At 37.5% G+C, this 16440-nt stretch overlaps 1 protein-coding gene across 3 annotated transcripts in view; it reads left to right on the forward strand.

The window, feature by feature from the left end:
• dcaf6 (ddb1 and cul4 associated factor 6) overlaps positions 1 to 16440 on the forward strand; it is a 235989-nt gene that overhangs the window by 211818 nt on the left and 7731 nt on the right. For 2 of the 3 annotated variants that reach the window (XM_028799737.2, XM_051926115.1), the window contains exons 14-16: positions 4401 to 4442; positions 11457 to 11595; positions 13549 to 13705. In XM_028799737.2, the coding sequence (XP_028655570.1) occupies positions 4401 to 4442; positions 11457 to 11595; positions 13549 to 13705 (338 nt within the window). The remainder of the gene's footprint in view (positions 1 to 4400; positions 4443 to 11456; positions 11596 to 13548; positions 13706 to 16440) is intronic. The other variant, XM_051926116.1, reaches the window with a different exon arrangement.

The following is a 16440-nucleotide window of genomic DNA, read 5'->3' on the forward strand; positions in this document are numbered from 1 at the left end:
CTCCCCCCCCCTACAGGCACCGGACGGGACACACACAAAGAGGGGGATTCAACAAGCCCCTGGAACACAAAACGAAAGAAGACGCTCGCGCAACAACAATCCTCACCCACACACCCCCCCCCCCCCAAATCAATAAGAAGTGACACCCAAAGCCACATATCTAAAGGAAACGTCCATATTAAACATACGTCATCTCAAAACCTTCACACTAGGCAGCATAGGTGGATCTCATTAAAATAAAGCACTATTAACCGTTCAACTGGAGAAAAGGCTCCATATTAGCAGTGAGTGCGATCCTCCTTATTACTTATACATATTTCGCACGCTGAGGAACAAACAAGTCATGCATACACGGTCACGGGTACAAAACGATTCGGATCGGATAACGGGACCAAACACACGAACACGAATGAAACCAAACAAATACACGGCGGCGCATACAATGCGCTTCGGAAAATACGTGAGAAAAAATGTCTCGGATCAAAAAACACAAAGCTCAAGTAACCCCGTTACAGAGACGTGCCCAAATGAACAGACACATTGAACGTAGATGCATACAGCGCGCGTCTCAAAGTGCTGCATCGAAACAAGCACGATTTCAAAAGAAAGAGCTCGCGTCTCAGACATACAAAAAAGGGAGCAAAGCAACGCGCATATGACCGGCCAGAAAACAAGCAAGCAGGACTCAAAAAGCAGAAAGCTCAACTGACCGACATACAAAAACGGACAAGGCTCAATACAAACAGTGCACGACGTAGAGTGAAACGGACTTTGCGCAAAGCGGAGGCGAATCAATTAAAAATCAAAAATAGCGCGTCACAAATAATGGACATGCAACAACGCGGCACTCAAACACCACAAGCAAAACATGCCCGTCACAGACATCAACGCCAGACGTCTGCTAAACGCTTACGCCAGTTGGCTGACAACGCTTTAAATAATGAGTCCACTATTGAGGAAAATTCATTGGGATTAATGAATGTCATTTGCAATCATTGTCATTCACTTAACTTCACAGAAGAAACAACTGGCAATACAAATAATGAATTTACACGTTGTTATCAAAAGGGGCAGATTAGACTGCCTCCTTTACATTCATATCCTGAATATCTACAGAAGCTTCTAACTAACGATGTGCCTGAAAGTAACAACTTTATGAACTGCATTAGATCCTACAATAGTTCATTTGCTTTTGCATCTACCGGAGTACATATCAGGCCACCAAAAGGCAATGGCCCATACTACTTTCGCATATGTGGTTAACACAACGCACTATATTATGTCCAAAAAATATTAATGTTAATCACATTATTAACCAGGTCATTTCATTACTTCCTGGAGAGACACGGCTCTTTCTAAGCTCTGACAAAGTTGACTCTGATGACGACAATGAACATCTGAATTTCCCCTTAGAATATTTGAACACTATTAACCCCGGACGGATGACCACAACACAACCTTACCCTTAAAAACGGAACAATAATCATGCTATTAAGAAACCTTAACACTAAACAGGGTTTATGCAATGGCACACGGTTAGTCGTCAACACCATAACACACGATGTTATTCAAGCAACAGTTCTTTCAGATTCACATGCTAACAATACTGTTCTCATTCTTGGAATTGACCTTACGAGTTCTGACCTAGAATTACCTTTTACATTGAAACACCGACAGTTCCCCATTAAAGCTGCATTTGCCATGACCATCAACAAATCACAAGAACAAACCATGGACAAAGTTGGCATCTACCTCTCTGAACCCGTTTTTGGACATGGACAACTTTATGTTGCCTTCTCATGTGTTCGACGTTCATCTCACATTAAAGTTAAACTTAAAAATGATCCATGCCAAGGAAGACTCATTCAAAGACAAGACACCATCTTTACTACTAATGTTCTATACAGAGAAATATTCCAATAAAACATTACTCTATGCCAAACACTCTATTTTGTATTTATATAGGCATCATCCAAACCTGCACACTATTCTATATCTAATTCATACATCTCACTCTTTGTCATTCTCCAACGCCAGGGGTTGGCGAGCGAAGCGAGCAGGGGGCGGAGCCCCCTAGTCTGCAGTAGATTTTGCCCAGGTGCTTCTGTATGGATTATTTTGCTTTTAGCATATTTGTCAAACCACCTTAATTGGTATCCTCAAAAAATATAAAGTTAGTTACATTTTTGTTTTTAATTATTTACATGGTTTTTTTTAAAACAAATGAAGAATTTTCAGCACTAGAAGCTTATTCAGCCCTCTTCTAATTCCAAAGCAGTTCCTAAAATTCTAATTCTATCTGCATAGCACTTTCTGAATCACTGCCTCCTGTTTTTTATTATCAGGGTAAATAAAACAGTGTATTGCAATACAATTACATGCTTTCCTTGTGTCTTCATAAAGACCCAGTATATTAGTGAAACATGATCTTCTATGTTATGAGACAACATCACCTATCTTTCAGTCTTTAGGTGTTTCTTAAGTTTTTAGTGGTTTCTAAATTTGAATTGCTTAGAGTCTGTAAATTTGGAATATTTGGAACAAAGACACATTTAAAACTGTTCTACAGCATGGCTCGATACATTTTTTTAACTGTATCAGTTTTTATTCTGTACTTGTTCTAGATGCACTGTATGGACAAGTATTGGGATGCCTGACCATTACACCAACAAGGACTTTAATAACGTTGCATTCAAATACATAGACTTTAATATGGAGTTGGCCCCCACACCCTGCAGCTATAACAGCTTCCACTCTTCTTGTAAGGCTTTCCACAAGATTTTGGAGTGTTTCTTTTGGAATATGTGCCCATTCATTCTGTAGAACATTTATGAGGTCAGGCACTGATGTAGGACGAAAAGGCCTGGCTCGCAATCTCCGTTCCAGTTCATCCCAAAAGTGTTCGATGGGGTTGATGTCAGGGCTCTGTATGGGCCAGTCAAGTTCTTCCATACCAAACTCATCCATCCATGTCTTTATTGACCTTGCTTTGTGCACTGGGGAACAGTTGTGCTAAAATAGAAAAGGGCCTTCCCCAAACTCTTTGCACAAAGTTGGAAGCGTAGTGTTGTTTGAAATTTCTTGGTGTGCTGAAGCATTAAGATCACCCTTCAGTAGAAGTAAGGGGCCTAGCCCAAACCCTGAAAAACAGCCCCACACCATTATCCCTCCTCCACCAAACTTCATTGTTGGCACAATGCAGTCAGGCAGGTAATGCTGTCTCGGTATCCACCAAACCCAAACTTGCCCATCTGACTACCAAACAGAAAAGTGTGATTTATCACTCCATAGAACACATTTCCACTGCTCCACGGTCCAGTGGTGGTGTGCTTTACACCACTCCATCCGATGCTTGACATTGGACTTGGTGATGTGAGGCTTGCACGCAGCTGCTCGGCCATGGAAACCTATTCCATGAAGCTTCCACTGCACAGTTAATACTAGTGGAAGTTTAGAACTCTTCAGCTATGGAATCAGCGGAGCATTGGTGACTTTAACACACCATTCACCTTGGCAGTCGTTCACCCTGCTCTGTGACTTTACATGGTCTTCCTCTTCATTGCTGAGTTGTTCCTAAATGCTTCCACTTTCCAATAATACCACTTACAGATGACCGTGGAACATTAGTCAGGGATGAAATTTCACGAACCAAACCATCTTACTGCAAAGGTGGTATCTTATCACAGTACCACACTTGAAGTCACTGAGCTCTTCAGAACGACCCATTTTGTTTCACAAAAGTTTGTAAATGGAGATTGCATAGCTAGGTGTTTGATTTTATACTCCTGTGGCAATGGGTCTGATTGAAACATCTGAATTCAATAATTAAGGGGTGTGTCCCGATATTTTTGTCCATATAGTGTGTCTTCCTTAAAACTGTTAAGTATTTTGTATATCATAATGTGATATGTATGGGTGTTTTATTTTGTTTATTTTGTTCATTTAGCTTGCTCATTCTCCTTTAAGGTTTAGAATTAGTTGATAGCAAAGAATTAAAAATCTATACATAGAGTATTACTATTTAGTATGCCTTGGGTTGGCAAAAAAGAAGGACAGATTACCTCAAGTGCTCATTGGTATTTCAGAGAGCTGGTTAAAGCACTTACAGGTTTTATTCCCAGCGTTGTTTTGAAGATTTCAGCTTAGGAGTAATTGGTTATTGGTAAAGTTGAAAAGTACTCTTAAAAATCATCTTAAAAAATGTTGGGTTATTGAATGTTTGACTGAATTTAATGCCTAATATATCAACTGTTTGGGTGGGTGTCAGTAAAGTGCTATGGAAACTCTGGGCAGTTCTGAGATGTAAGCATGATAAACCGATTCTTCAGTAGAGTATAGCATTTTAAATTTATCAACATTGTTCTTTGTAAGATATTTTTCTGTTGCTTTTCCTCTCGTAGATTTAATTTCAGAGGTTCAGCAGTAGGTGATAGAATGATAAGGTAATACGAGTAAGCCTTCTTTTTTTGAAAGTTTTAACTAACACTGAATGTTTTACTACTTGGTTAAAAGAGTGAAATAATCACATAATGTTGTTTTTTTTTGTTAAACTGAAGTTCTTGAATTACATTTTCACACATAAAATGCATTTTGAGAATATAGAGTGAACACATTTCCTGTGTGACACTTGCATGATATTAATATAGTCTCAAAAGTGACAGCATTAGTGTGCATATCACCAATGTTCAAATCAGACTTATAAACCCACAAAATAGATGGTTTCAGTGTTAGTATCATCTGTAATTTTGATTATGCACAGTTTACTTTAGTGACCAATGGAATGCAGGAATGCAGCAAGGCAGCTGTTTTGAAAATAAAAACAAAAAAATTACTTTATTTGGCATGCATCCACTAATAAACTGACATAAGGTAAATTAACTAATAATGCTTTCATGCAGCCTAAAGGTTTGTCAACATAGGAGTTGGCAAAAATGTGCTCATGCATTTTGACATGATTTTGTTGCTTTAAATTAACTGTCTTTCTGACATGTGAAACACAGGACAGACTAATGGTATGTGGCATGTTAAAGAGCTGAAAACTGACAACAACATGTAATTTGTAGAATGAATCCATTTAAGATTCTATGAAGGTAGGTATTGCCCTTTGGAAAGTACAGTATGTACTGGATATGTGCAGACTTTAGTTTAGTAACTTTATAGAGTTAATCAATTTTTTCATTTCAAAAATGTGGTGATTCTAGTAATTAGAGCAAACATTGGTGTTGGACTGTATCATTGAAGAATGTTAGGCTAAATTGGCCTACATGTACAGTATACCATGGTGCTTGTTTGTCATAATGGTTTCAGGATTTTATTAAAAAGAGTCTCTTAATGGTTTGCTAATTTGTGATGGCGAATGAACTTTATTTTGAATTAGCATTTTTGTTTCTCTGTGTCTTTTCTTTCGGTTTTCCTTGCAATTATTGTATTTTAACTGAAATTCTTTTGTAAAATTTTGGATAATAGGATAAATTCAATCTCTTTAGTATAAGTATGATCATTATTTGAAAATTAAGGTATAAATGGGTCGTCAGCATTTGAAGGCCAGCTATAAATGACAGTGTCAATGTGTTACTTTGCATTGTTGTAAACTCTTTTATTTAATTAGCATCTGGAATTCATCTTTTTTCATGATGAACAAAAAACTCTTAAAGGAAATTGTGCTTGATATACTGATATATAAAAATACTGCAAAAGAATAAAAATCTGTGCCAGCATCCCTGTCAGAAATTCTAGAAATCTACAATATATTGTATACTGACAAGATGGCTCATTTTACGATTTAACTTGTCAATGTGAATTAGACTTTGATTAATAGACTGGTTTTAAGAAATAAACTGCTCAAAAAAAATAAAAGAACACTTTGAAAACACTTCAGATCTCAATGGGGAAAAAAATCATGCTGGATAACTATGCTGATACGGATTGAGTAATGTGTTAGGAATGAAAGGATGCCACATCATTTGATGGAAATGAAAATATCAACCTACAGAGGGTTGAATTCAAAGACACCCCAAAAATCAAAGTGAAAAAATGATGCGGCATTGCAGCAACTGAAAATCATACTCAGTAGTTTGTATGTCCCCCACGTGCTTGTATGCATGCCTGACAACATCGGGACATGTTCCTAATGAGATAGTGTCCAGAGGGATCTCCTCCCAGATCTGGACCAGGACATCACTGAGCTCCTGGACAGTCTGAGGTACAACCTGGCAGCATCGAATGGACCAAAACATAATGTCCCAGAAGTGTTCTATTGGATTTAGGTCAGGTGAACATGGGGGCCAGTCAATGGTATCAATTCCTTCATATTCTAGGAACTGCCTGCATACTCTTACTACATGAAGCCGGGCATTGTCTTGCATCAGGAGGAACCCAGGACCCACTGCACTAGCATAGGGTCTGACAATGAGTCCAAGGATTTCTTCCCGATACCTAATGGCAGTCAAGGTGCCGTTGTCTAGCCTGTAGAGGTCAGTGTGTCCCTCCATGGATATGTCTCCCCAGACCATCGCTGACCCACCACCAAACCGGTCATGCTGAACGATGTTACAGGCAGCATAACGTTCTCCATGGCTTCTCCACACCCTTTCACGTTTTTCATATGTGCTCAGGGTGAACCTGCTCTCATCTGTGAAAAGCACAGGGCGTCAGTGGTGGACATGCCAATTCTGAAATTATATGGCAAATGCCAATCAAGCTCCATGGTGCTGGGCAATGTGCACAGGGCCAACTAGAGGACGTCGGGCCCTCAGGCCACCCTCATAAAGTCTGTTTCTAATTGATTGGTCAGAGACATTCACACCGGTTTCCTGTTGGAGGTCATTTTGTAGGGCTCTGGCAGTGCTCATCCTGTTGCTTCTTGCCTAGAGGAGCAGATACTGGGCCCGCTGATGGGTTAAGGACCTTCTACGGCCCTGTCCAGCTCTCCTAGAATAACAGTCAGTCTCCTGGAATCTCCTCCATGCCCTTGAGACTGTGCTGGGAGACACAGCAAACCTTCTGACAATGGCACATATTGATGTGCTATCCTGGAGAAGTTGGACTACCTTTGCTACATCTGTAGGGTCCAGGTATCACCTCATGCTACCAGCAGTGATACTGACCATAGCCAAATGGAAAACTAGTGAAAAAACAGTCAGAAAAGATGAGGACTGAAAAATGTCAGTGGCCTCCACCTGTTAAACCATTCCTGTTTTGGGGGTCATCTCATTGTTGCCCCCCTAGTGCACCTGTTGTTAATTTCCTTAACACCAAAGCAGCTGAAACTGATTAACAACCCCCTCTGTTGCTTAACTGACCAGATCAATATCCCAGAAGTTTCATTGACTTGATGCTGTACTCTGATTAAAAAGTGTTCCTTTAATTTTTTTGAGCAGTATGTATTTGACTAGTATGACATACCATGTCTAAGATTTAGAGATTTTCTACTAATGAGGTAGATGCTGATAGTGGCAAAGCATTTTTATTAATAATAAAGTAAAACTGTAAAGGTGCATTTTATGTCTACAAATTTATCCGACACATATCTTGTCTGGCACAAGTGCGGCAGGAAAATTACAAAAACTGAAGACACTTGATTAAATTAAGGATGAACAGTAAAAGCATATGGTATATACTTTTAACATATTTTTGAATTTTTTTTTTTTTTTTAATTTGCACGTATCAGGTGCAAACAGATCAAATGTGCTGTTTGGCAGCAAAACCATGAATACTGAAGGTTCCTATTAGTCACATTTGACATTTTCTAAATGATTGAACATAAAATGCCAGTGTTGTACAGTATATCATTTTAAACATGGTCTGTATGTTAAAATTTTATTTGTTTCAATTTTTGATTGTAATAGGGTTTGAGGTAATTACACAGCCCATCTATATTACCCCCATGGCCCACAGGTTGAGAACCCCTTAGAAGAAGAATTGCACTGGAAAAGCCAACAAATGCATTTATTAGGATGTTGGTGCTCAGTACTGTTTATATTCTTCCCAAGAATGAGGCATTCTGCAAAGATAATGACAAGAATTATAGTATGTAGTGCTGAAGAAGGTGAAAAGAGCTTTAGGGTAACAGCAAAGGACCTGCAGAAATATTCTGAATATGGTAAATTCTCTGTTCATGTGTCCTCTATAAGGAAAGCACTGAACAAGAACAGTGTTAATGGAAGTACACCATGGAGCAAGCTGCGACTCTCCAAATGAAACATAGCTGTGCATCCCAAGTTTTCAAAAGACCACCTGTGTGTTCCACAATGCTTTTTTGATAAAGGATGAGAAAAAGGTGGACTCTATAGCAGAAATGAACAACACTACAGTATGTATGCAGGAAAAAGAAAAACATTACCGAACAACACAAAAACTTCATCCTAATGGAGAAAGTGGTTTGGAGCTCTTTGTAAGAAGATTTTTTACTCAAAAATATCAGTGTAGCAGTCCATCATCTGAAACTTTATAGAAGATGCCTAATGCTACAAGGTAATGGCCTGAAAGACAGGAGTAAACCTCAATTAAACAGCTTATACACAAGAAAATATGAGTTTTGGATTTGCCAAGTCAGAGTCCAGACCTAACCCCACATGGAGGCTGTGGCATGACGTTAAAAGAGCTGTTCATGCAAGGAATCACAGAATTATATTAGTAGAAAAGGTCTGAAGTTCCCCATAGCCGTTGTGTAAGTCTGATCAGCAGCTACAGGAAGTGTTTGGTGGAAGTTGTTACTACTAAATGAGGGTTTATAAATTACCAAATAGAAGGGTTCAAATGCTTTGTCCAACCTGAGCAGTGAATGTTTAAACAATGTTTTCAGCATATAATATTAGATTGGACACCCTACCTTTTACCATAGCAGATCAGTTTAAATACCTAGGGGTAAATATCACAAGTAAACATAAAGCTCTTTATCAAGAAAATTTTGCCGTCTGTATGGAAAAAATTAAGCAAGACTTGCATAGATGGTAAACCCTTCATCTCACTCTAGCCGGAAGAATTAACGTTGTTAAGATGAATATCCTTCCTAAACTTCTTTTTTTATTTCAAAACATTCCAATATACATCAATAAATCATTTTTTAAGAAATTAGATTCAACAATAACATGATTCATTTGGAACTCAAAACACCCACGTATCCGAAGAGTGACCCTACAAAGACCTCAGACAGAAGGTGGCATGGCTTTACCTAATTTTCAGTTTTATTACTGGGCAGCAAACATACAAGCCATAAAAACCTGGACACAAAAAACAAACATACACTGGCTTGGCTCACAATAGAAGTAAAATCCTGTAGTACTTCTTTATACTCCCTGCTCTGCTCTCCAATAAATGCAAGTTATCACAAATATACTAATAACCCAATTGTGCTGTACTCACTCAGAATATGGAACCAACTTAGAAAGCATTTTAAGATGGAAAATCTTTTATCCGCGGCACCTCTGCAAGAGAACCACCTCTTTCAACCCTCGCAAACATACCAAGTTTTTAATACCTGGAAAAGTTTTGGGATTAAAATGCTCACAGATCTATATATAGACAACATATTTGCATCTTTTGAACAATTACGTTCCAAATTCAATCTCCCAGATACACATTTCTTTCACTATCTTCAAATTAGAACTTTTGTTAAACAGAAACTGCCCGATTTTCCTCACCTCATACCCTCCACCATGCTGGAAAAAATACTGCAGAGAATTCACTCAAGCTCCATATGCGCAAACCATAGAATTATTCAACTAAAAATTATATATCAAGCTCATCTGTCTCGCTTAAAACTGTCCAAAATGTTTCCAGGGCAAGATCCAACCTGCGAATGCTGCAACCAAGCTCCTGCCTCACTGGGTCACATGTTTTGGGCCTGCACCAAACTAACATCATTTTGGACCAAAAATTTTAAGTGCCTTTCAGACAGCCTTGGGGTCACAATCCCTCCTAACCCATTAACAGCTGTGTTCGGTGTTCTTCCAGACAGACTTGAAGTGGAGAAGGACAAGCAAACGGTGATTGCATTGGCACGCAGACTTATTTTGTTAAATTGGAAGAATCCTAACTGTCCTCTAATAAGTCAGTGGGAAACCGATGTTTTATATTATTTGAAATTGGAAAAAATCAAATTCTCAATTAGGGGATCTGTACAGAATTTTTTCAAAACCTGGCAGGATCTAATCAATATTATTTTAGAATAAGAGAAATAACTATTACCACATTTATGTTCCTTCTCCATTTTTTATTTACCTATATATATTTCTTCCTTTCTTTTGTTTATTGTTGCCTTATTAAAAAGTCCTAAGCAATTCTCCTTTGGCTAAGCTCTCCTTCTCAGGGGTGGGGTTTGAGTTGTCTTCAATTTTTTTTTCTTTTTGTTATAAATTGATCAATTTGTATGGAGTGATTACAATAAAATTAATAAATAAAATTAAAAAAAAAACTTTTCAGTATTGAGAAGAGGAAGTACAACTGTTTGTGCATTGCTAGTTTATGCAGATTGGTTTTTGTCTGTTGTTGTGACTTAGTTGAATCTTAGAACACATTTTTTAGTTTTTTCTTGCAATTGAACCCTGAAGTTTTGTTCAAAAGTAAATGTTGAGTGGATTTTAATAATGGCCAGTGGATCATGACCATGACTGCTGTACTGTGGGTGTTGTGCCAGAAGGGTGAGGAGAAATGGGAGTCAAGTCCTTAGATTTTCAGTTGTAGTATGTTTTTCAATTTGTGGATAGAGGCCAAAAAAACATGATCTTGTGTAAAAGTGGCCACTTAGATACAGGCTTCACTGTATTTAATAGGGGTGAGTATCCCAGTGAACCAGGGGGACCATGCTAGTGAGTAGCTACTATTCAAGACAAAGAAGAACAAACTGTTGTTATTTGCACATCTCAGGCAAATATCATTTGAATCCCTGCTACAGGAGATATAGCAGCCTAAACCGAATGGACAGGGACCTAGGACAGCTGGAAAATATGTTGACTTTTCACCAGACCTGGTAACACCAGACAGTTCTCTAGGAAGAGTCAGAGACGTCTGATGTAGAAAAGAAAGCCAAATCTGCTGTTCTCAACCTATTGTCACTGCCACCATCAACATAACAGAGTGATACAGAATAAAATGTAGTATTTAACAGTTGTATGCACAGTATTTTGAAAAATGAACAATTCATGTTTTACTGTATCGTTACCATACCATTCCTTGACAAGTGAAGATACACTGTTTTCTGGTAACCTTGTAAAATGCAGCAGTAGTTGCACTAATGTGAAGAATGAATTAGAGTTTTTTGTCTTCATTGCTATGCAAATGCGAGGAAATGTTTTCTTACTAATGTTTAATTTTAATTTAAATTTACCTAAAATAGCAGGAATGATATAACACTATTATTTTGATTGTAAAATTATATTTAGACTAAAGTAAACAAGCCATCAGAGTAAAACTCTTAATATAGTTGGAACTAATATGATTTTCCTTGTTTTTCACAGACGATCAGCCGCAGCACGAATTCAAGAGCTTTTCAGACGGAGAAAAGAGAGGAGAGAGATGGAAGAAAGTGAGACACAAAACATAAGGAGGCCGTCTGTGAAGATGGTGTACAAAGGACATCGCAACTCTAGAACAATGGTACAGTCATAAAATATATAAAATGAGACTGTGGACTTGTTTGACATGCATGCCTTTTAAAATACATGGCAAATAAATGGAAAAGCATATAGTTAAATTTTTGTCCTAAATAAAGTCTAGGAAATTTTATTGTACAGATCAAAGTGCATAGTGAAATACAGATAAAGTACAGATTTGGTAAATTAGTAATTAGCAGTCTGTGGAGCAAATTGTTAAGAACTGCTTAGAGCAATATTACCTCCACAGAAAAGTCAGAGTTGTAATTCATAGGAGAGATGTGGCAGTCAGTGGGACACATAAAAAATAAAGCAATATTTGACAATATTACAGAGTACTTAATACTAATATAATGGTAAATCTTGTAAAAAGAAAGTTAGACTGAGATCTGTGCATGTTCTGAAGACCACCTTTATATTTTCCAACTCCTTTAAAGAAAATAAAGTACTTTTCAAAATACTTTTTTTTATATTTCTGTTACGTTACCTAAACTGAAATTTAAAATGATATCAGAGATATCATTGGTTTGATATATGCAGATAGTCACAAAATGATAGAAATAGTTTAAATTTAAGCCAAATGTTTCGTTGGCTTAGTATTCTACTAGTGAAATACTAGTTCTTTTATTTTTCTGGTAATGTCAAAGACTACAAACTTCATAATTTGATGCGGCTCATGAATGGTAAATCTAAGCGGAAAGCTTTAATAAGAGCTCCATAGCATCATTGCCTACTTTTGGGTGCGGACCACCCAGGCTGGCACCGCCAGCTGAACCTGACACAGACAAGTGTTGGGACACAAGTTCAAGGCACACATGTTGGTTTTTATTTTCTTTTTACCACGTGGGAAACGACTTCCCCCCATTTCCCACCCTTAAATCACAGTCCTAGCACAAACACAGTACAAACACAATAGGTTTCACTCTCTCTTCTCCTTCTCTTCCACTCCTCGGGTCAAACTTAGTCTTCCTCCTCCTGACTCTGGCTGCTGACTCCTTGTATAAGGCCCCCTGAAGTGCTCCAGGTCATTGATGCCTCATTTCCGGCAGCACTTCCGGGTGCAACAGAGCTGCACTAAACTCTAACTCCCATGAAGCTCTGCAGAAGGGGCCCCGGCCGCAGGCTACATGAGCTAAAGCATTTTTGTGATGGAAGAGAGTAGATGTAGCACGATATGTATATTTTTTTGGTTTGTAAATTAGATACATAAATTAAGGCTTATCTTCCAGAACTGCATCAAAAGCAGTATGGTTAGTTGCTGGGACACTGAACATTAAACCACAAGGTTGCACACTCAGTTCCTGCCTCCAGCTCACTACATGCCCCTGAGCAAATTACTCTTTCCCCAATTGTAAAGAAAATCAATTATTCTGTATTTTCATTGTGCAAGTCACCTAGGACAAAGACATCTTTTAAATATAAAGCAATAATAATACTGTTGAAAATATATGGATTAAGTTACCAGTCAGAAGTATTAGAAAGAATAAAGCTTGTTTTTGAAAAATCCTTCTGCCCTCCCTTTAAAACACTATATGTTATGTCATTATTATATGTTATTTTCAGAACTGAATGCATCTCTCTCATCTTCCCTTCCCTTATTGGTTCAATAAAGCAAAATAGATGGTACACATAAAAGATCTTGCAGTTCTTTGTACTTGTTTTTGCTTTATGCCTGTGCATAGATATTTAACCCAGTACATTACGTGAGCAGCTACTGAATGGACTTTGTCTTCTCCTCATTCATCTGCTTGCACTGTTAATAATTAAGAGTAGAACAAGGGTGATATTGTGAAGCATGGAAAAAATGTTCTCACTGTTTTTTTTTTGCCATAGACATTACAGAGGATGCCACAATGAGCTGTCTATGTGTATGTTATTTTTCCAAATTATTGCCTATCATAACAAATAGAGTGTTCTCAACATTATGTTATGTTTTCTTTCTGTTTTATTTGTTTAGATTAAAGAATCCAGTTTTTGGGGTAATAACTTTGTTATGAGTGGGTCAGACTGTGGACACATATTTATTTGGGATCGGCACACAGCAGAGCATGTAATGCTGCTTGAAGCAGACAATCATGTTGTGAACTGCCTCCAGCCACACCCCTTTGATCCCAGTAGGTTATTTAATTCCTTTTGATTGTTATTAATTGTATTTGTATATGTTATCTTAGAATGTTTAAAGTTTGTTTTCCTTGTTCATACAATTATCATACATTTACTTAGACTGAATGTGGGCTTGAAAATCCCAGATTAGTTAACTTAAATTACAGAGATAACTTTTTGGTTAACAATTTAATTTAGGTACTTCAAAAATGCATCTATTACTCATTTACTCTTATATCACAAGACCTTAACAAAGGCTTCTTTTGGTCTTCACAACACTGATAAAACATCAGTAATAATCATCTCTGTGCAGTGTGGCATATTGACATGATGATATAATGACTTGTTTATAGGAAGGATTCACAGTTCTTATTCTAAATAAGCAACATCACCCCGCTTGTTGCCATCAGGCAAAAGATATAGGAGCATCAAAACAAAGACAAATAGACTGAATAACAGTTTCTACCCTGTTGCTATTAGGGCACTGAATGCCACTTCATCACCTCCAATGCAGCAGTGCAATAGATGACATCTTGTGCAATAGTGTTCATGTGCAATTAAGGTCTTCTGTTGAATGTTTGTGTTCTACCTTATTTCTTCTTATCCTTTCTTATCCTTTTGTAATTATATTTATTATTTTTTTACACAGCAGGGACTGCACCTAATTTTGTTGTATTTGTTACAATGACAATAAAGATATTCTGATTCTGATTCTGAAAGATGTCTCAGTTAAGCCACGTCAAACCACTCCAAAATGAAGTTTAGTCAGTATGTCACATTGCAAAAATTAATTAATATTTTACTGATGCTTTCATTATTTCTCTGCCCATCTTCTTGACAGCCAATTTGCATGAAGCAGGAGCCAACCCTGGATAGGGTTTGTTGGGTGCCACTCACTATTTATTAAGAAATGCATACAGCACAAAATATTCTATATATACGAGATGAGACACAAAAATAACCAGATTGGTAAAAAAACTATATATATTTATTGATGAATTACAGCATTCTAAACATTGTCACCTTCTATATTCTCCCCCTCCCAATCTCTACACCGCTCCATACATATCTTCCATTGATTGAAACAGTGCTGGAAATCTTCTTGCTTGAGGCACTTCAACAGGCTTGCCGTTTCTGTCTTCACCATTGCAGAAAAATGTGTTCCCTTCAGGCCACTTTTGATTTTCAGGAACAAGTAAAAATAACGGGAAGCTAAATCTGGTGAATAGGGAGGATGATCGAGGACAGGAATGTTTCCTCAGTCAAAAACTGTTTTACAGAAAAAGCAGTATGATCATTTCGAACAATCTGATTCATCGTTTTGATGTTTTCATTCATCTGAGACAAGTGTGGGCAACCTGGGCATTGAACATCTTCCAAATTTTCTTGTCCTTCCTTGAAACGTTTGTGCCACTCAAAAACTTGTGTGTGAGACAAGCTGTTATCACCGTACACTGTTTTTATTATTTCATAAGTTTCTGTGACCGTTTTGTTCAATTTCGCGAGAAATTTGATGTTGATTCGCTGTTCAATTTTTTTTTCACCCGACATTATAGCGGCAACTCGTATAGTGATTGTTGTGCAAATACTGACTGGGCTATTCACAGGATATACTGTACCTAGCCAGTCGGCAGTTTGAGAGAGCATCTAGGAGGGGATATAGTTCTATGATTCACGTCCGACCGACCTCCAGACGGTTTCCAGGAAAGCCCCAAGCCCAGTCAGCTTATTTTTGTGTCTCACCTTGTACTCCATTCTTTTGTTGGATTTACTAAGGTAAAATAAGACATTGAAGCTTATTAAAATGTAGAGTAAAATTGTTATTAGAAATTCTTCTCAGTTTAACTGAAATCAATTGACGATCCAAACTCTGCTACGTCATCGTAATTGTGACAAACTACAGTATGTAACATGCCAGATCACTCTGTACCTTTTCTTAGTAACCCAAACTAAATGTGCATCTCTTAAAGCATATGTAAGAACTGAACCTAACTGAAAATTCAGAATATGCTGGATTTAAGAGTTGTTTTGTTTTATAGTTAATGTGAAGGAAGCAAAAGCTTTTAAGGCAGGCAGCCAAGTCAAGTCATGCAGTCTTTACAAATGAGATCCTTTTATTAACAGGCCAAGATGTGTTTATTTTTGGCTTGTGGAGGTTTGCTACATTTTTTAATATAATATTACAAAGAAAAACAGTCTGAAACTAGTTTCCCATAATTTATAATTAGCAATGTTTCAAAACTGTTATTTACAGTTGCGGAAAAAAGGTGAAAGCAGTGTATGGATAATGAAGGAATCAACAGAGGCACTTGATTTACTCTCTTTTCTCATCAGGCAACTAGAGAGCACATATTTAAAGAACACATACAGTATCATTCTGCTATATTTTCTAAAATCCCCACCATAAGTGAAGGTTGCACATCAAAGTCAAAAGCCTTTTAACCTTTCTGTACAGAATCTGTAGCCGAAGTCCTTGCAGTCTGTTTGATATCACTTTGCATCCAACTTATGGTAGATTTTTGGTCAAATGTTCTTTTTTCAGTAATAACTTGTTTTGTTCCATTGTTCCATATTGTCCAGTGTTATTCAGAACTCTTGAGATCAATGACTGGTGTACATTTACTCCAGTCTCAGCTACTGAATTCTGCTATTATTTATTTCTCTGTTTTCTTTCAAGTCTTCTTCTCTTTTGAGCAGAGTTTTGAGGGACAGTCTTTTCTGTGTAGCATTTGACATTTCTCCTTCT

Source organism: Erpetoichthys calabaricus, chromosome 4 (assembly GCF_900747795.2).
Source record: "Erpetoichthys calabaricus chromosome 4, fErpCal1.3, whole genome shotgun sequence".
NCBI classification, from domain to species: domain Eukaryota; kingdom Metazoa; phylum Chordata; class Cladistia; order Polypteriformes; family Polypteridae; genus Erpetoichthys; species Erpetoichthys calabaricus.